This window comes from Gorilla gorilla, chromosome 2, assembly GCF_029281585.2.
Source record: "Gorilla gorilla gorilla isolate KB3781 chromosome 2, NHGRI_mGorGor1-v2.1_pri, whole genome shotgun sequence".
Taxonomy (NCBI): Eukaryota; Metazoa; Chordata; class Mammalia; order Primates; family Hominidae; genus Gorilla; species Gorilla gorilla.
Window position 1 is genome coordinate 196,800,678 of NC_086017.1, and position 20,121 is coordinate 196,820,798.

Here is a 20,121-nt window from a genome sequence, read left to right on the forward strand (position 1 = left end):
GCCCATAATTCAGATGTTGGTTAATTAGTAATACAGTGATACTCCACTTGTTATTGCGACTTTGATCTAAACAGCTCTGTAAAGCCCATTTTCACATTTTTAAAATAATATGCTTTAGTAGCAGGTGAGGAAAACTTAAGGCACGGCACATTTATTGGAAAAGCAGCAGTGGGCAGCTTGGTTTAATGGCAACACCACTAGATAACTGTCTAAGGCCCTTTCCAGATCCAATGGTCAAGGTAACAGGTAAGTAAGATAGGGCAGGGGTTTGAGGGGAGTAGGGAGTACTGGTGAGACATCAGAATGAAAAGTGTTTATTTCACATGGAGCTTTTTCTCGTTATTTTTCACATTGCGATTCTGTGGATCTCAGCAAATCTGAACAGCTATATCTACCACTCAACTGGTATATTTGAAACAAATTTATATTTTAGAAGTAAGTGCTACATACTCTTTTTCATTTTCTTTTGAGATGGAGTCTTGCTCTGTTGCCCAGGCTGGAGTGCAGTGGCGCAATCTCAGCTCACTGAAACCTCCACCTCCTGGGTTCAAGTGATTCTCCTGCCTCAGCCTCCTGAGTAGCTGGGATTACAGGCACCCACCATCACACCCGGCTAATTTTTGTGTTTTTAGTAGAGATGGGGTTTCACCATGTTGGCCAGGCTGGTCTTGAACTCCCGACCTCAGGTGATCCGCCCATCTTGGCCTCCCAAAGTGCTGGGATTACAGGCGTGAGCTACCACGCCTAGCCCAAGTACTGTATATTCTTTGCACAAAATTCAAAATGTACCAAAGAATAGAATAGAAAAATTCTCTCTTCTACATCTATACTTCAGTCCTCCAGGTCCCATTACTCATTTTTTAAAAATCCTTCCCGAGTAGTCTATACATAAGCATATATGAATACATTCCTTTTTTTTTTTTTTTACCCAAACACAAACATTAATGCTCTGTATATGCATTTTTTCACTTAGTATAGGGTAGTATTATTCTTCTTGACAGCTGTATAATATTCAGTTTTATGAATGTACCATAATTAAACTGGTCTTCTAGTGATGGACACAAGATGTTTCTAATCTTTTGCTGTTTCCAAAAAGTAAGTAAATGCTGCAATGAATATCTATTCATCTACCATCTAGCTATCCATCCATCCATCCATCTCACTTTGCACGTGTGAGCATATCTTGGAAGATAAACTCCTAGAAGTGAAATCCTAAAAGTGGAACAGTTATTGGGCTGTTTATTTGTAACATCAACACACAGTGCAATGCTGATTTCCCCATGTATCTGAAACATGGGAGCTGAAAACATGGAGCTATCAAACTTTTTGATTTCTGCCCATCCATAGGTGAAAAATACTATTTTGTTTGCATTTTAATTACAAATGAGGGTGATCATTTTTCATATATTAAAGAACCTATGGTTAGGTACAGTGGCTCACACCTCTAATCCCAGCACTTTGGGAGGCCAAGTCGAGAGGACTGCTTGAGCCCAGAAGTTTGAGCCCAGCCTAGGCAACGTAGCAAGACTCCATCCCTCCCAAAAAGCAAAGCAACCAACCTATCCCATCCCATTCACTCTGGGAAACTTCACAGAATTCTTCCTTGCTTTTTCTCAGTATTCAGGCAGGTGACTATTGGCTTTCTTAATTTCATTTCACTTATTCCACAGACCCTTACCAAGCATTTACTATGTTAGATACCAGAAAGACAGCATGAACCACCTGCTCCCAACCAGGAGGCTAGTGGGCAGGGAGTGCACCTCACATGCCACACTGCCAAGGGACAAGCCTGCACCATGCTGGAGGGTGCCTGAGGGGCAAGACAGACAGGAGGGGAAACCTGGCAAGGAACCAGGGGGAGGCAACACCTTAGCAACGCTCTGAGGAATGGAAGGCAGAATACGCCAAAGGGAAAAGCGAGAGCATAGAGGGGTCAGGAAAGATATTCTAAGGGAATGAGGCACACAAAGGCATGGCAGCCAGGAACAGGAATTTGAGGAATCTCAAGTCCTCTGATTTGAGAGGAGCAGAGAATGCTTCCAAGGAAAGGCAAGAGAGCAGGCTGGACAGGCTGGCAAGAACCCATGGCAAAGACTTCCTATTTCCTGAGTTAAGCCACGAGGGTGATAAACCTTTCACCAAGACTCAGACACGAATCATCACGCCCCACACAGAGTCAGTACACGCCAGGTAAACACCGGGAGGCAGGTAAGCACAGCCAGCAGCACTAACTTTCTTCTCAGAAGATATTTTCTTCTTATTGACTTTTCATCCTCAGAAAAGAGAACTCTACAGCTCTGAAATGTGCGGTGCAAGTGTAATTCTACCCTGTTCTGTAGCTGTCTATATCCCACCATCAGGACAGTCTTCTGATGATTCGTCATTTCTTTTTTTTTTCTTTCTTTCTTTTTTTTTGAGATGGAGTTTCATTCTTGTTGCCCAGGCTGGAGTGCAATGGCATGGTCTCGGCTCACTGCAACCTCCACCTTCCAGGTTCAAGAGGTTCCCCTGCCTCAACCTCCCAAGTAGCTGGGATTACCAGCACCCGTCACCACGCCCAGCTAATTTTTTTGTATTTTTAGTAGACACAGGGTTTTGCCATGTTGGCCAGGCTGGTCTTGAACTCCTGACCGCAGGTGATCCACCTGCTTCAGCCTCCCAAAGTGCTGGGATTATAGCTGTGAGCCACCACGCCCAGCCTGATTCCTCACTTCTTTTTGACATGTGGCTGCCAGGTCCACTTAACCAACAAATTAAATGCCTCTTTATCTCAAAATAAAAGCATCTCCACAATTACTATTCTAATACTCTTCTGTTTTTAACAGGTATTTAGCACACTTCTTGAAAGCATAACAAATAGATCCATTAAATATATTAGGAGTGTTTTAGGTTAGTAGAGGGTATGATTGAATAACATGATTTAAAAAAAAAAACACCAGAACTTTTATTCTTTTAGTACACACGAATAAGGCCTCCATCAAAGTAATGCTCTTAGAAAACTATTTACTTATTCCGACAATGATTCCTCTGCCCAGCATATTTTTGGAATTCTTTTAATGATATTTTCTGCAGCATTTATCCAATAAACACTGATGTAACTGATTTGCCTTTTGGTCTACAATACAATCTTATAAATATGCTCTGTGTTAAAACAGAATATTCCTCTTTTCTTTCCCCTCCCTCTTTCCATATTCAGCAGAAACAAAGAAAATCTCAGAGGTCTCTTCTTATGTCTCTGCTAACAATAAAAAGAACAGCTTTCGGGGAAGTGGGCTGCTTTATCCTGTAGCCCTCCTCAGATGCCAAGACTGCTGGGCTGGTCACCAGGCTCACGTCCTCAGTAAGGAATTTACCTCCTACTTTTCTTCGGGGGCAGGTAGGGAAGCACAGCACCAGCCCTCAGCTGTCTTGGGCTCCCTGATCTGGTTAAGGAGAGTGTATTTAGTCAGGGCCATGGTGGTGCATGGAGGAAGCCAACCCTGTCAGCGCTGGCTGGTCATCAGAATGGAAGTGGGAGGACATCCTTCATTCCCAGGCCACGCCTGGTTAACATTTCACCTTAACTGAGGGGCCGAAGAGAGGCTACGCAGCCTGGATCAGAGCTCCGACAGCCCTTACCTGGTGGCTTGTTCGTGGAATTTATCACATCCTGTTGTAACGCTCTGTTTACATCTCTGCTGCCCAGCCAGACTCCGCCTCCTGTGATTTTCTCATCCCACCACCCAGTACTGTACATGCTCAATGGATGACTATAAACCAGTGAACAGATAGCAGGAGTGGCTGCCCTTATGCCCGTGGAACTGGGCCTCTCAATTCAGCTCATGTTGGTCATTTCAGATCATCTGAATGTAAAGGGTCCTCTCCGTCTCTGACCAGCCTTCTTGCAGGCCTTTGGCAGCCGTGGAGCTCTGAGAGAGACTGGTTTCCTGAGGGCTGGGCACCCCAGTCTATTTATTGGGAGGCCACAAACAGAGAGAGTGGGCATCAGGACCAACGGGCACATGGCCACCACCCAGATACGTGACTCTGGCATGTATTTCACTTCTCTGGGGCCAGATGGCCTCTTCCTAAGATTCTCCTCAGTGCTGAGAGTTCTTCAGTCCTGCCTGCTGACTTCCCTCCAGGACAGAACAGATGCCTCTTCCTCCCATAGATATGATGCAAGAACTGAGCTGTCCAAGCAAAAAAAAAAAACCTTTGAAGGAAGAATTTCTGTGCTGTGAGTGGTTTACTCTGAGAATAGGACTCAAGTTTTAGAAATCTTTGTTCAATGTCAGAGATAGAGCGACTGTAATCTGTGAGCCAAGAAAAAAGGTTTGTAAAGGCTAGAAGAAAAGAAGCCCATGGCTAAGAACTTGTAAAAACATCTACAGCAAACAAGAGTTCCAAGAGAAAGACCGTGAAACAGCAGGCCCACAGGAGCTGGAGAGCGAGCTTTGAAACGATACAAAATTAATTGTCTAAGGGGCAAATAAATGGTGCAGAACACAAATGCAGGAGGTGACACAAACGCACCTGGATTCAACAGAGGACAAGTAGACACATCTATGTCCCAGGCTGCACTAATGAGGAAAGTCCACCAGGTGGGAAGTAGGGACCACTGAGAGTTTATAAAGCTAAAAACCCCAGTCTTGGGATGCGGAGAAGGAGGGAAGGAAGTGAGAATGAACAGGAATGGCATTTTCTGTTCACTTCACTGACTGCTTTGCACTGTGCATTCCCAGCTGGGCATGTCCCAGACATGATCTCTTGCATGGGCTGTACTAACGAACATCAAATATTCAGGCTGGCAACCAGTTACATGAACCGGTGTCAGGAGTGCACATTAATAGGCATCTGACTAGGGCAGGGCTGGGCAAACTATGGCCCCTGAGCTACATGCAGCCTAAAGCCTGTTTCTGTAAATAAAGTTTTATCAAAACACCCAATTTGTTTCCCTATTGTACACAGCTTTTTTCATGCTGCATTGGCAGCGCTGGGTAGTTGTGACACAAACCATATGGGCCACAGGGCCTAATATATCTGCAATCTGGCCCTGTACAGAAAAAAATGTGCTGAACCTTGGACTAGTGGGGCAGATAGTGAAGCTGAGAAGATTAAGACCAAGAGAGTAGTGGGATGTGGTTCCAGGGCTAAAGCAGTAACTCTATCAGAAAGCAAGTCAGGGCCGGGGGCGGTGGCTCGCGCCTGTAATTCCAGCACTTTGGGAGGCCGAGGCGGGCAGATCATGAGGTCAGGAGATTGAGACCATCCTGGCTAACACAGTGAAATCCTCTCTACTAAAAATACAAAAAATTAGCCGGGCGTGGTGGCACGTGCCTGTAGTCTCAGCTACTCAGGAGGCTGAGGCAGGAGAATCGCTTGAACCCAGGAGGTGGAGGTTGTGGTGAGCTGAGATCACACCACCGCACTCCAGCCTGGACAACAGAGCGAGACTCTGTCTCAAAAAAAAAAAAAAAAAAGAAAGTCAGAAACTCCCTCCTGGAACTGGCAGATGGGTAGGGTTAAATCTGAGTGGAAAATGGAAGCAGGGAAGAGCAAAGCCACGATCAAAACCTGAGAAACTGAGAGGATGAACACGGCGCAGAAGTGACACCAAGGTAAGATCCTGTACCTTTTGGAGTCAAGAACCACCATTTTGATGGGCTATTCTGGGCTTCCCAGACCTTCCCAAGAAGCTGCTCCTTACAGCTTACAGGACCACATTCTTGGGAAGCCACAGACCCAAATCATGCCTTGCCAGGTGGTATTCAGTGTGGACCACGGTAGGACTATGATGGTCAGAGATGACCTTGGGTGGGGAGAGGAAGCAGACAGAGGAAGAAACAGACTGTGTTTGGACAAGAGAAAATAGGGTACATCTAATGGGGAGACAGATGAATACTAAGTGGGGACAACTGCAGAGGCCTTATTTAATAAGGTGAAGAGTTTGCACTGATACAGTAGGCTATGGGAGATCACTGCAGGGATTTGCACAGGGCAGTCATTTGTGATTCCAGTTATTTGTGAGATAAGGATAGTGGGGCATGACAAAGCTCTACAAAACTGTAAGATACTGCATATCTTTGATGAACAGTAGTATGAAAGACAAAACAGATTGGGTTTGCTAGAATAAAGGTGCTAACAAGATGGCTGTCACTAGCAATCTGCTGCAGCAACAGGCTCAAACACCCCTACGCAGAGCTCTTCCTTCATGTGCTTCATCTTATTTGCATGAACATTCCTAGGAGTTAAGCAGAAAAAAGGCAGGGATGAGCTTGGAAAATGACCAGGAGTGTTGACTGGGGAGTGAATATTGGAGTACAGGCTGGGTGTGGTGGCTCACGCCCGTAATCCCAGCACTTTGGGAGGCCGAGGCAGGTGGATCACCTGAGGTCAGGAGTTCCAGACCAGCCTGGCCAACGTGGCGAAACCCTGTCTCTACTAAAACTACAAAAATTAGCTGGACGTGGTGGTGCGCACCTGTAATCTCAGCTTCTTGGAAGGCTGAGGCAAGAGAATCACTTGAACCTGGGAGGTGGAGGTTGCAGTGAGCCGAGATCACGCCACTGCACTCCAGCCTGGGTGACAGAGCGAGACTCTGTCTCAAAGAAGAAAGGAAGGAAGGAAAGAAAGGAAGGAAAGGAAGGAAAGGAAGGAAGGAAAGAAGGAAGGAAGGAAGGAAAGAAGGAAGGAAGGAAGAAAAGTTGGAGTATAAAGAAGTGAGCCTTGATAGAAACAAACTCAAATGAGAAAAGCAAGCCACACTGACAAGCCATACAAACTCAAACTCTGGTGTGGAAACAGCTGCAGATGTACAATTGTGACTGTCCCTTCTAAAGTGAAATCCCCCGGAAAGTGGGAAAATATTCTCCCCCAGGCAACCTTCCATCAACAAGGAGCTTATGGGCACTGAGCGTAAAGCAGGGCATTGAACCTGTGCCCTGCCTTCCAGGAGTCTTCAGTCTCTGGCCATGGTCTATAAGAAAGGGCTACCAGGTAAGTGAGAGCACTAGAATAACAGATATATCTAGTGCTATGCTGGTAAATATTTAAAAAACGGCTCTTGCAGGGGGAGATAAAGCAATCTGTAGTTTTTGCCAATTTCTGTGGTGTAAATACTCTCACCAAAGCCTATTTATTTCATTTAATTAATTAATTTATTTATTTTTTAGATGGAGTGTTGCTCTTGCTGCCCAGGCTGGAGTGTAATGGTGCGATCTCAACTCACCACAACCTCACCCGGCCCCTTTGGGAGCCACCGCGCCCGGCCCCCAAAGCCTATTTAAAGCTACTAACATGATATCACCAAAACGGAAATTGGAAAGGATGCACACAATTGGCTCTGGTGAGCCAGGGGAGCCCTCTAGCACAGCACTGGAAATGAAGCTTGTTGCTCGTAGCAGCTTGTTGCTCGTGGATGTTGGTCTGCTGTGATATCTAAGGACACTGACAGGCCACTACGAAGGCATGCTGCTGAACCCACTCCACTCACCCAGTTATTCAGAGGCAGATCTTACAGCTGACATTCTTCAAAGAAGAACCTCAGCTTCAGGCTTTGGAAGAAACTCATTTTGCAGATTAGGAAACTGAGGTCCAGAGCTGTTCTCCTTGAGCTGCATGTGAGGGCTGGTGTCATTATGCTTTATATAATCAGCAAGAAATTCTGAAACCAGACAGTAACTGCTGTGTGAGAAGGTAGTCGAAAACAGTCGAACTCCATTACAGTGCAGCAGACACAGGGAAACGTCCTTCAAGGGTAATGTGGTCAAACGAAAGACAGAAAAGACATCTGGATGCCTACAAGTTGTGTGTGCACACGCCTGCACACATGTGAGTGGGCAGATGTCAGGAAGCACTCATAAATGCCACCCCCTGTGTACTGTCAATAGAGTAAGAAGCCCCAGGCGTCTTAATTAAAGTAACAAAAAATTAGTGTGTGGATTTTAACCAATTAATGAATGACACACATGAAGGAGAGGCTCATACTCTTCTTCTTCTTTTTTTGTTTTTGTTTTTTATTATTATTATTTGTTTTTTGTGAGATGGTGTCTCGATCTGTCACCCAGGCTGGAGTGCAGTGGTGCAATCTCAGCTCACTGCAACCTCTGCCTCAAACAATTCTCGTGCCTCAGCCTCCCGAGTAGCTGAGATTACAGGTACCCACCACAATGCCCGGCTAATTTTTGTATTTCTAGTAGAGACGGGGTTTTACCATGTTGGCCAGGCTGGTCTCGAACTCCTGACCTCAAGTGATCCGCCCGCCTCGGCCTCCCAAAGTGCTGGGATTACAGGCATGAGCCACTGCACCAGGCCCACTCTTCTTTTAAGCAGTTTTTTTTCTTTTCTCTTTTTAATGGTTAAAACTTTTAATTTTGCTACCTCCTCATCTCAGCAAGTGAATTATGTATTTAATTGGAAATCAAGTCTTTGTCTAAAAACTGTACTTTCATGCTGGTTTCCTCCAGACTAATAAAACACTGTTTATCAGTCTAAGCCTCAAGTAGGTCTCTCATGTACCTGTCTTCCTCTTCTCTGTCTACCACCTCCCTCACTCTCATCTGAAAAGTCATGAACCAGCCCACCTAGTGAGTTCCTTTGACATCAGGGCTAACAGGGCCTGGGTAAACTTCAGCAATGTTGGCTTTGTTCCTGGCTTTTTCTGCTTGAAAAGAAGGCTCTTTTAGCAAGTCAGGGCAGTGTTTTCTGTTTATGAGGTGCTTTTCTTCTGGGTGGCAGATATGTCTTCTATTTACCAACCATTCACTTATCACTAACCAGCATCCTTGGCAGTTCTTAGAAACTTTCAGGTGGCAAGTACTTGGTTTTTTTTAAATTTTATTGATATAAGATCAAGGGATCTTCCTGCCTTAGTCACCTAAGCAGCATGCACCACATCTGGTTTTTTTTTTTTTTTTTTTTTTTTTTTGTAGAGAGAGTGTCTCACTATGTTGCCCAGGCTGGTCTCAAATTCCTGGCCTCAAGCAATCTTCCCACTTCAGCCTCCCAAAGTGCTGGGACTACAGGCACATGCCACCATGCCCAGCTGCAAGTGTTTATCCCCATTTCATAGGGGGTGAAACTGAGGCACAAAAAGAGGAAATCACCATCAGGATATGCCACTGCAGAGAGATATAAGATGACAGTAATTCAGCTTCACGGGTTATTTTCAAAAAGTAAGGAAGAAACTGCAACAAGAACTGAATCACGCTTTACTACAGCATTGCCTTCTACTTCCTCCACCAGCCAACTGGGAGATGAACTTTTATGAGGAGCAGTATTGATGGATTTAAGTTTTCAATTTTATGTCATTTTGTGCTTTCTGGAGGCGGTACAGTGAGCTTGGAAGTAAGTGATATGGTGGGAAGGTGGGAAGGTGGAAACAGGGAAGGTAAAGTGAGAGGCTTGTAGGATCCAGACCTGGGATAATCAAACTAAGAAAAATCAATCTGGTGGAGGTTACACAGAGACTCTGGGAAATGACACCTCAGCTGCTCACAGCTCACTGGAAAACTGTAGGAACAGCCCTTTCTACGTCAGGGCTGGCGGGTAGAGAACTCTGGCCTGATGCTGTGTTTTTATATAATTTATATAATTTTATAATTACATAAACAAATACACAAACACACATATACATATACACAGTACACATATATATGTGCTATAAACATATATATGCACAAATGATACATAATTATGTAATTATAATTGAGTTACAAGAACCCACTATGATACAGTGTTTTCAAAATCAGCCTTCATTTTAATATAGAGAAAACTCTTGGCCATAAAAACATGCTTTGTTTTGTTCCCAAAGGGGTATGTCATTTTGTTCTGCCTTTGCTAAATAAGAGTTGAAAACTGTTGAAACGTTTCTCGTTGGCTAAGCTGGAGAGAACCAATACAAATCAACAGAGACTTTTACGTCTTCAGAATTGAGATCTGCTGAGGTTTATGTGGGAAGTGGGAAAGGTTTGTGAACATGTTTATGATTCCATCAAATCCAGTCGGCCACAGCTCCACATTAGGGGCACAATCAAAATTACGCAAACAGCTAAGTTTCTATCCCTTGGAAATGATGATATTGATTTCTATCCCTTGGAAATGATCATATTTCCCATACTTAGAACTCAGTGAGTTCTAAGCAGTCTTGGGTCCACAGCAGCCTACAGTCAAAAGCTTATCAGATAAAGTCATTTTCACAGGGTATTAGGGCTGGGAAGGTGGTTAGGCCAATCCCTTCACTTCATAAACAAGGATGCTGCATCCCAGAGAAGTGATTTGTTCAAAGGCAAACAACAGTATTTAGGATGAGAAGCCACATCTTCTGAGTCTCCAGATCCCTGAACCTTCTTCCCACCCCAGTGTCTCTGTTGGTGGCATCCACCCCAGTCAATCCATTAACAGACAGGAACTAGCACAGGTGTTCCAGCACTGGGCCAAGCCCCTCAGGAGGACCGAGTGTTTTTGATGTCTAGCTCTGAACAGGCGCTGAGGGCTCCAAACTTGTGTATGACACACAGTTTCTTCCTTACTGGAGCTCCCAGGCTAGTGAGGGTCCCATGGAACTAAACAACAGGTGAGTATGGAATGGGGTGAAATCATTCCAGAAGAACAGACAGCATACGATGGGAGCTCAGAGGAAAGGCTATACCTAGCCTTGAGGGAGAGTGTAGGAACCAGAAGGAAAAGCAGGCATCATCCAAGTAAAGAAGAGGACAAAAGACAGTGATCCTGCAGAGAAAACACCATTGAGCAAAGTTGGGAGGCAACCGAAGGGGGTAAGCAGGTTCGGTCTGGGCAATCCCAGGGAAGCCGAAGGAGACAAATCCAGTGCCAGACTACGCAGAGACAAATTTCGGTAACTCTACATGGGGCTGCAATGAGCACGCGGTCACAGCAAACACGTGCTTGGGCCAAAAAGTCCTAAGTGGCACCAGGACCCAGGCAGGAATGAACAGATAAGGAGAGAACCAGAAGAAGAGAGCCTTCCAGACACCACGTGAGCAAAATTGCCCGGCTAAGGTCTGAAGAGGCAGACACAGTCACTGAGATCATTCCCTGGGCTCTTCTTGTCCACTGGGGCGACATGTGGTCTGAAGACTAAGGTAGCTTGATCTATCAATCAGCCAACAACAGTCTTGTTTCTGTTAAGTTGTAAGCTTTCTAGGACTGCAACTAGACAAGTGGGGAGGTCAGAGTCTAAATTAAAACTAATTCCTAATAGGTTTTATAACTGCTATCCCTTTTTTCCCTCTCTCTCTGCACCTAGGTTTTTGCCCTGGTAGAGGTGGAGACGATATAGCCCAGAAGTTCAGACTGGAGTCAAAGGTTCCGAGTTCAAAGCCCACCCAGCTACTTATTAACTGAATGACCCTTAGCAAAGTTGCTTTAACTTTCCCGATTCAGCTCCTTCATCTAAACTCTCAGAATTGTTAGATCAGATAAGAATGCAGAAGTTGCTTTCAACATGGCACCTGGCACTAGGAAGGGTTCTGTGAGTGATAGTGTTCTAGTGTTCTAATTAAAAGGCAAGGTAGGCCAGATTTTAAAGGAATCCCCATATCACAGTCTGGACTTTGTTTGGTGCATTGTATTTCCCAAAAAGGAATGCATCAGAATCTTGCCTATATGCTTTCCTTATGGTGTGACTTTGACACTCCTCCCATTGAGAGATGGAATTCTATATTTCCTCCCCCTTGATAGTCATGCTTCTGAACACAGTGACAGTGATAGTTTGTGACTGCTGAAACCAGATCATAGCATGCCTTTCTTAGGAATGCTTGCTCTTGGAAGCCAGCCACCATGCTGTGAGGAAGAGCAAGCAACACATGGAGAGGCCACTGTTCCAGCCAACAGCCCCAGCTGAGGTCCCAGCTGACAGGCCGCATCAAATCGCCAAGGATGTGAACAAGTAAGCCTTTAGATGTCAATTCACCCCAGCTTTTGAATATTCCCAGCAGAGGCCTCAGACATAACAGGGCCAAGACAAACCATCCCACTGTACCCTTTCCAAATTCCTGACCCACAGAATCTGTGAGTCTGATAATATGGTGGTTATTTTATGCCACTTTGTTTGGGTTTGTTACATAGCAACAGATAATCAATATAATTGTTTTAAGGCAACAGATCGCCATGGAAAGGTTTGAAAGTGGTGAAAAAGCAAGATGTACGCTTCCAGAAGGCTAACCTGACTGCAGTGGGTTGAGGTTGTCGGCAGGGGACTCAGCAGGAGAGCACTGATACTATGTGATGCAAACCTGAATATTAGGGCAGGTGGAGGGTGTTAAAGGTCACAAATTAGATGTGGGGGGTTGACAAAAAGAAAGAACTTCAAATGACACCAAGGTTTGAACTACTAGCGGAACTTGACATAATTAGGTTCATCCAGAAGGGACTAATACTGTTTTTTCCTGGCGGATAGTCGGGGTAGAGGAGAGGAGGTAAATTCCATTCTAAATACATGGAATTTGCATGATGTCAGTATAATCTAAGAAGTATCAAATGAGAAGTTACAAATTCAGGACTAGGCTGGCTGTGGTGACTCACATCTGTAATCCCAGCACTTTGGGAGGCCAAAGCAGGAGGACTGCTTGAGGCCAGGAGTTCTAGACCAGCCTTGGCAACATATTGAGATCCCAATCTCTATAAAAATTTTTTTAAAAAATTAGTCGGGCATGTGTGCCTGTAGTCCCAGTTACTTGGGAGGCTGAGGATCACCTGAGCCCAGGAGGTTGAAGCTATAGTAAGCCATGAACATGCCACTGCACTACAGCCTGCACATCAGGGTGAAACTGTCAAAAAATAAATTAATAAATTACTTACTTAATCCAGGACTAGAAGCTGAACACTGGTGTTGGTTAAAACCTTGAAAATGGATGAGATCACCTCTCAGATCATGCCTGTATTTAGGAGAACAGGTGAGCGGGACCAGGGTTAGCCAGTCACAGACGCAGAATTCTGAGAGTATAATTTCACGAACAAGTTTTGGAAAGGTGCGATCATCATCAGTGCCAAATGCTACAGAGAGGTGAAAGAGATGAAAGATTGAGAAAAGGGACTGGAACCCAACAGGTAATAAGGAATGGACCCAGGGTCAGAGGAGGGCCTCTCCATCCCTGACCAAAAATGAAACAAGACACACAAACTGGGGAATGAATGAAATTACAAACCCTGCTGGGTACACATCAGAATGTCTTCAGTCTCCATTCAGCTGGAAATTTCCTGTGGGTCTGGAAGGGGGAAGCAGTAGGAACTGCTAAAATGAGATGGTGAAATGCACATTCCTAAAGGTATAAAGTGGGCACAGGAACACCTGCCACTTATCTACCTCACAAAGATAAAGCACAAATTAGATTCCTATAAAGTGCTTTGAGTTCTCTGCCATTGTAATAGACCCAATACCTATCTTTCAGCCTTCAGAGAACAGTTCTTAACATTTGCTGAACTCTCCAGCATTCCTGGGAGGTAGATATTATCATTGGATGAGGAAACAAAGGCCACACAGCAAGTCAAAAGCCAAGGCAAGATTAGAACAGGGCCTGCCTTCTGTGTGGGGAAGTCCAGTCGGCTATATTCCTTTTGTGTCAGTAACAGGTTCTTTGATCTGTAATACAGAAGAGGCTTGTTTCTGGGGAGGCTGTGAAAATAGATACATTAATGACCACAAGGTTCTCTGAAACTTACCAAGGGGGTTGTGGGAAAAAAAGGTGCAGCCAGCCAGATTCTGGAAACAACAGAAGAAATTACAGGAGGCCGAGCACGGTGGCTCACGCCTGTAATCCCAGCACTTTGGGAGGCCAAGGCGGGTGGATCACCGGAGGTCAGGAGTTTGAAACCAGCCTGGCCAACATCGTGAAACCCCATCTCTACTAAAAATACAAAACTAGCTGGGTGTGGTGGCAGGCACCTGTAATCCCAGCTACTCAGGAGGCTGAGGCAGGAGAATCGCTTGAACCTGGGAGGCAGAGGTTGCAGTGAGCTGAGATCATGCCACTGAACTCCAGCCTGGGCAACAGAGAGAGACTCCATCTCAAAAAAAAAAAAAAAAAAAGTAAAAGAAAAAGAAAAAAGAAATCACAGGAGCAATGGAGATTGTAAGAACAGCAAGGGAGACGCAGAGCCCTCCGGAAGGTTAGTCTGGGCAGATCAGGAGGCTGCGGTGAGGGGCCTCACAGAGCAGGCTATGCACCATCCTTAGCCTCCTCACTTGGGGCAGACACAGCATGAACATGGCTGGCTTGGACTGAGGCTCTTGGCCTCAAAGACAGAACAGTAACTGGATTACTCACAAGTTGAACAGGTGAACAAAAAGGTAGTGCTGTGGATAAGAACACCTCAGGGGGCCCGAGAAACAGTGAAGAGGAAGAGTAATGGTTTTGTGAAAAAGACTTTACTTGAAATCCCTGGAGAAGCAGTAGCATCATAATCCTTCCCCTTCCTATATTTACTTTTTTCCTAAAAATTCAATTTCTTAATAAAACTAAAAATGCAATCATGACACTGTTTGAATATTATAAATTAGATGGAGTGGAGGATAAACAAAGTTGGCACAAGGAAGGCAAGAGGCATTTACTGAATGTCTATCATATGCCCTCTCAATATTTAGAATCCCCTCATGAGATACTGGCAGCCCATTTTACACAGACTAAACAGAGACTTAGAAAGGATAAATCTTTTACCCAAGGCCATGCAGCTAGTCTATGATGGAGCCAGGATTCCAGCCCTGACATGCCTCATTCCAGAGCTCTTGTTCTTTTCTGTATACTGCACTACCTACATCTCAACAGTCGTGAGTTCAACATTAATCAGGTCTGAACTAATGAGATTTACTATAATGCCCCAGAGATGACTGTACCCTACAGCTGGAGAATGCATAGGGAGGGGCACTTCCGTCACATATACCTGAACTATGTTTGCGATTCACACAAAATAAAGAAGTGAACAGGACCAACCCCAGCCTATGAGAGGCAAAGTTACTGCTGCCCGCTTTACCCCACCCTAGAGCGCCCTCTGCTCCGCACTCTCACGCTGCCTTACAGCTTTCCCACGGCGCCAGACCCTTGCTGCTCCTGGGCCCCTTCCCCTTGCTCCCTTCATCAGGCGCTCTCCGCTCCTCCAGCCCATCAGCGCCTTGACTTGGGTGGCAAGAGTTGGTAGGTTAACCAGATTCACCAATCCCTGTTAAGTCGCTAACATGTTACCCCTTCTAGGATATGGGCTTTTTGTGCTTTTGTTTTTTAACTCAGTTAACATGTACTTTACCACCATAAAGGTAAAATGACAATGGTGGACGTCTCATTCATCCTGGAAGACTGACAGAGGAGACAGCTTCAAGGCAAGCAGGGCTTTGGGCATTTCCCCAGCCCATCAACCAGCCAATCACAAAATCAAAAAACTAGGTGAGTCTTATAGTTTTTAAAATACTAATTAATATCTATGGTTTAACTATTGAACAGATTTGCTTAGTGAGGTAGGTACTATTATGACACCCATTTTACAGAGAGTATACAGTCACGAAAAGGTCCAATAACCTCCCAAAGGCTCACAGCTCATAAGCAGCAGGAGCAGGATTCAAACACAGGCAATCAAAACCCCGAGTCATGCTCTTAACCACTACGCCACGAGTTCTCAAAGCGTGATCTGCACACCCTTGGGATCCTCAAGACCCTTTCAGGGGTTATTAGGTAAAACCCATTTTCCTAATCATACCAAGATGTTATTTGCCTTGTTTATCGTGTTAGTATTTTCACTCATGGTGCAAAAGCAATGGCGGGTAAAACTGCCAGTGCCTGAGGCTGCATGAAGGCAGCGGCTCCACACTGCACCAAGTTGTACGCTCACTGTTGTGTACTCTTAGTGGAGGAGGGAAAGCCAGCTTCACTTAAAACTGTCCTTGACAAAGCAGTAAAGATTACTGCTTTTTTTTTTTTCCCAAAAATTTTGACCCTGGAATGCAGACCTTTTAAAATATTTGGTGTGACAAAATGGAAAGTATGCAGAAAACACCATTGCTGCATCCTGAAGTAAGATGTCTCAGGAAAGGCAACTGTGTGATCATTTGAGTTGGGAGCTGAAATGGCCACTTTCTTCCTGGGTATGTCATTTGTACTTGACAGAACGGACAGACAGTGATGATCATTCAGATCTGGGTAGCTCTCACACATTTTTCTTGAAATGAATAAAGTCTGCCTGTCACTGCAAATAAAACAACTCACAGTATTTGTTGCCAATGATAAAATTTGACCTCTTAAGAACTAGAATTTTGGAATACTTTTATTTACTATTATGAGCTTGCAGCTTCCCAATACTCGTCATGATAGTGATGAATGTAATTTTTTGATATTGTATGGTGCAACATCAACATCCGGAAGATCTGAATAACCCAGTGACTCAATATTTTCCAAATGACTAATGTATGTATGCTACAAAACCCTGCATTAGTAAAAAATTTTAATGTAACAGAATATTAACGTTCATATGCTTTCAGATACTACATGGCAACTAACCTTTAAGAAACTACTGCTTGTCAAATTTTGTTGTAGTATCAAAGAAGAATATCCATAATTATCTGAAAAGGCTATTAAAATACTCTTTGCCAATTACATATCTGGATGAACCCAGATTTCCTTCATATTTTTCAACCAAAATAATGTATTGCATCAGATTGAGTGCAGAGGCAGACATGCGAATATATGTATCTTCTCTTAAGCAAGGCATTAGAGAGATTTGTAAAAACAAAAAGGTAAAACAATGTATCCATTCTAAGATTTTTAGACTTTAGAAAAAATATTGTTTTGGTTTTCATGTCTCCAGGGGTATGTGTGCAGGTTTGTTACATGGATATACTGCATAATGAAGTTTGGGTTTCTATTGAACCCATCATTCAAACAGTGAACATTGTACACAATAGTTAATTTTTAGCCCTCACCCCACTCCCACCCTTTCCCCTTTGTGTCCCCAGTGTCTGCTATTTTCATCTTTATGTCTATGTGTAGCCACTGCTTAGCTCCCGCTATGAGTGAGAACATGCAGTATTTAACTTTGTTTTTGAGTTATTTCACATAAGATAACGTGAAATATAAATGGTGCTGCAAGAGAAATAATTTCTTTCCTTTTTATGGCTGCATAGTATTCCATGGTATATTTATACCACCTTTTCTTTATCCAATCATCAGTTGATGGGCACCCAGGTTGATTCCATGACTTTGCTATTGTGAACGGTGCGATGATAAACATACAAGCGCAGGTGTCTTTTTTTTTTTTTTTTTTTTGAGACAGAGTTTCACTCTTGTTTCCCAGGCTGGAGTGCAATGGCACAGTCTCAGCTCACCACAACCTCCACCTCCAGGGTTCAAACAATTCTCATACCTCAGCCTCCTGAGTAGCTGGGATTACAAGCATGCGCCACCACGCCCGGCTAATTTTGTATTTTTAGTAGAGACAGGGTTTCTCCATGTTGGTCAGGCTCATCTCGAGCTCCCGACCTCAGGTGATCTGCCCACCTCGGCCTCCCAAGACACCAGCCCAGGTGTCTTTTTTATACAATGGTTCCCTTTGGGTAGATGCCCAGGAGTGAGATGATGGTAGTTCTATTTTTAGTTCTTCAAGGAATCTCCGTACTGTTTTCCATAGAGGTTGTACTAATTTACATTCACACCAACAGGGTATAAGGATTCCTTTTTCTCTGCATCCATCCCAACATCTGTTGTTTTTTTTGAGTTTTTAATAATAGCCATTCTGACTGGTATAAGATAATACCTCAATGTGGTTTTAATTCACATTTCTCTGATGGTTAGTAATGTTTAGTATTCAGAAAATACAGTTATTTTAAATAAACTGATGTTTACATTAAAATGTAATTTTTTAAAAAAATGAATGAATAAATACTTTAAAACTTCCTTGGTTTTAACTCCAGATGTGGTAAATATCAAAAGCTCTTTGGATTCCTCAGTAATTTTTAAGAGTATAAAGGGATACAGAGACCAAAATTTGAAAATCACTGCTGTTCAGAATGGAACCTAGAAGGAGAGAAGACAAAGAGCAGGCTGTGTAGCTGCATCACTTTCTCTTTTTTTTCTTTTTCTTTTTTTTTTTTTTGAGATGGAGTCTTGCTGTATTACCCAGGCTGGAGCGCAATGGTGCAATCTTGGTTCACTGCGGCCTCTGCCTCCTGGGTTCCAGTGATTCTCCTGCCTCAGCCTCCCTAGTAGCTGGGATTACAGGCGTGTGCCACCACTCCAGCTAATTTTTGTATTTTTAGTAGAGACTAGAGATGAGGTTTCACCATGTTGGCCAGGCTGGTCTTGAACTCCTAACCTCAGGTGATCTGCTCACCTCAGCCTCCCAAAGCGCGAAGATAACAGGCGTGAGAGCCGCTGCACCAGGTCTGCATCACTTTCTAGGTGAGGGAGGGGAGCCATGCCTAGTCACTATGAATTTTACAGACTTCTCAGCAAGTAAGTTTCAAGGACCCAATTTCTTATCGGTCTTTAAGGCTTAATGACAATAAATTTTAAAGATCAGTCTTGGCCGGGCGCAGTGGCTCATGCCTGTAATCCCAGCACTTTGGGAGGCCGAGGCGGGCGGATCACGAGGTCAGGAGATTGAGACCATCCTGGCTAACATGGTGAAACCCCATCTCTACTAAAATACACACACAAAAATAATTAGCCGGGCATCGGGGCAGGTGCCTGTAGTCCCAGCTACTCAGGAGGCTGAGGCAGGAGAATGGCGTGAATCTGGGAGGCAGAGTTTGCAGTGAGCTGAGATCATGCCACTGCACTCCAGCCTGGGCGACAGAGCGAGACTCCGTCTCAAAAAAAAAAAAAAAAAGAAAGATCATTCCGGACTTCTTGTGGTTTCCGGAGTACGTTCAGCTCCTGCCTCTAGTCTTGTGCACTCGTTGTTCTCTCTGGTCCATCTGGGAAACTCCAACCCTCCTTCAAAACATATAGTGCCAGCCTCTCCTCTCTGCCCCCAGGAACCCTGTATATCCCTTTTCTATACACAAAGCACATGGCTCTGATGTTTGTTTATGTGGCTTTTTCTCTATTGGGAGTGTGAGGCCTTGAAAGCTAGAATTTTTTCTTAATCCTGGTACCTTCCTCAGTACTTGGCATGCAGAGCGAAACTCAGAAAAGATCTGTTGAATTAATAAAACCAAGCAACTCCCTAACATGCACCAACCAATCTTTCAGCAGCAATGTGGCTTCTCCAGGGAAGACTATGTTGACCAGCTGGGAGAAACAGTACAGGATTTTTAGTATTTCTCAGTACGATAAACAACTGACATTTTGACTCACTAGCAAGTCTTGATATAGTTAAGACTGGTGTGAAACCTGAAACTGTAAAACTGAGATCCAAATCTGGGACTTCAAAACCCTCTAAGGCAAGCACCCCTTGCCCAGCCCCCAACACACTACAAGGACCCTCCCTAGGGAGACGGCTGGCCTCCTTCTGCAAGACCCATGTCTCAAGCTCTCTAAAATCAAAACAATGCTTTTAAGCAACCAGGTTGGAAAGAGAAATTTTTAATAAAATGAAGAGTATATGAAGACAATTATGAAGTCACTGCTGTAGCTTGAACTGCTACATGACCAAGGACTTCATAACTCAATTAGAGAAAATATTTTTTTCCCAAATTTAATGTAAGCAATGTGTGGGAATAAAGGATGTTGAGTCAGATAATCCCCTGTAGGCCTCACAGATAATACCATGTGTATACGTTTTGAAAAATGTTCACATACCTCAGGATGTTACAGCTTCTTTCTGGAATGCTGCTACTGTCCTGTTAATCCCTCCCCCAACCTGCCCACCACAATGTTCTCTTATCCTGTTGTTCATCACCCCACTTCCCTTCCTTCCACTATACTGCGTTCTCCTGCTTCCCCACCCTATTCATCCAGGAACTAGGGGAGGATACAATAAAGCTGATAGTCGTAAGACATTTCACAGACTAGGCTCTGCCAAAGAACACAATCATCTGATTTCCTTGTCCCTACAAAGTAAGAATCTTGGAAATCATCTATTCTCATTCTTATTTTACTAAAGAGGAACCTGAGAAAATGTAAAGTGATTGATAAGCCATATTTTCTCAATCCATTTCCGTATATTTCAGGAAGCTTGATCCCAAGGAAAAGAGGG

General features: G+C 44.1%; 2 protein-coding genes across 11 annotated transcripts in view; one reads left to right on the forward strand and one right to left on the reverse strand.

Annotated features, from left to right (window-relative positions):
- IGF2BP2 (insulin like growth factor 2 mRNA binding protein 2) overlaps positions 1 to 20,121 on the reverse strand; it is a 181,136-nt gene that overhangs the window by 69,343 nt on the left and 91,672 nt on the right. The gene's annotated exons all lie outside the window — the stretch shown is intronic.
- Positions 186 to 3,567, forward strand: LOC129532480 (putative uncharacterized protein IGF2BP2-AS1). Its single transcript, XM_055382043.2, has 2 exons — positions 186 to 246; positions 3,197 to 3,567. The coding sequence occupies exons 1-2, from the start codon at positions 186 to 188 to the stop codon at positions 3,565 to 3,567; spliced, it is 432 nt and encodes a 143-aa protein (XP_055238018.2).

Excerpts from the sequence above, each read along its gene's own strand:
- LOC129532480 (XM_055382043.2), top strand. The coding sequence starts at position 186 with ATGGCAACACCACTAGATAACTGTCTAAGGCCCTTTCCAGATCCAATG. Across the intron at positions 247-3,196 it reads TCCAATGGTCAAGGTAACAG|CAGAAACAAAGAAAATCTCA; the intron begins GTAAGTAAGATA and ends TTCCATATTCAG.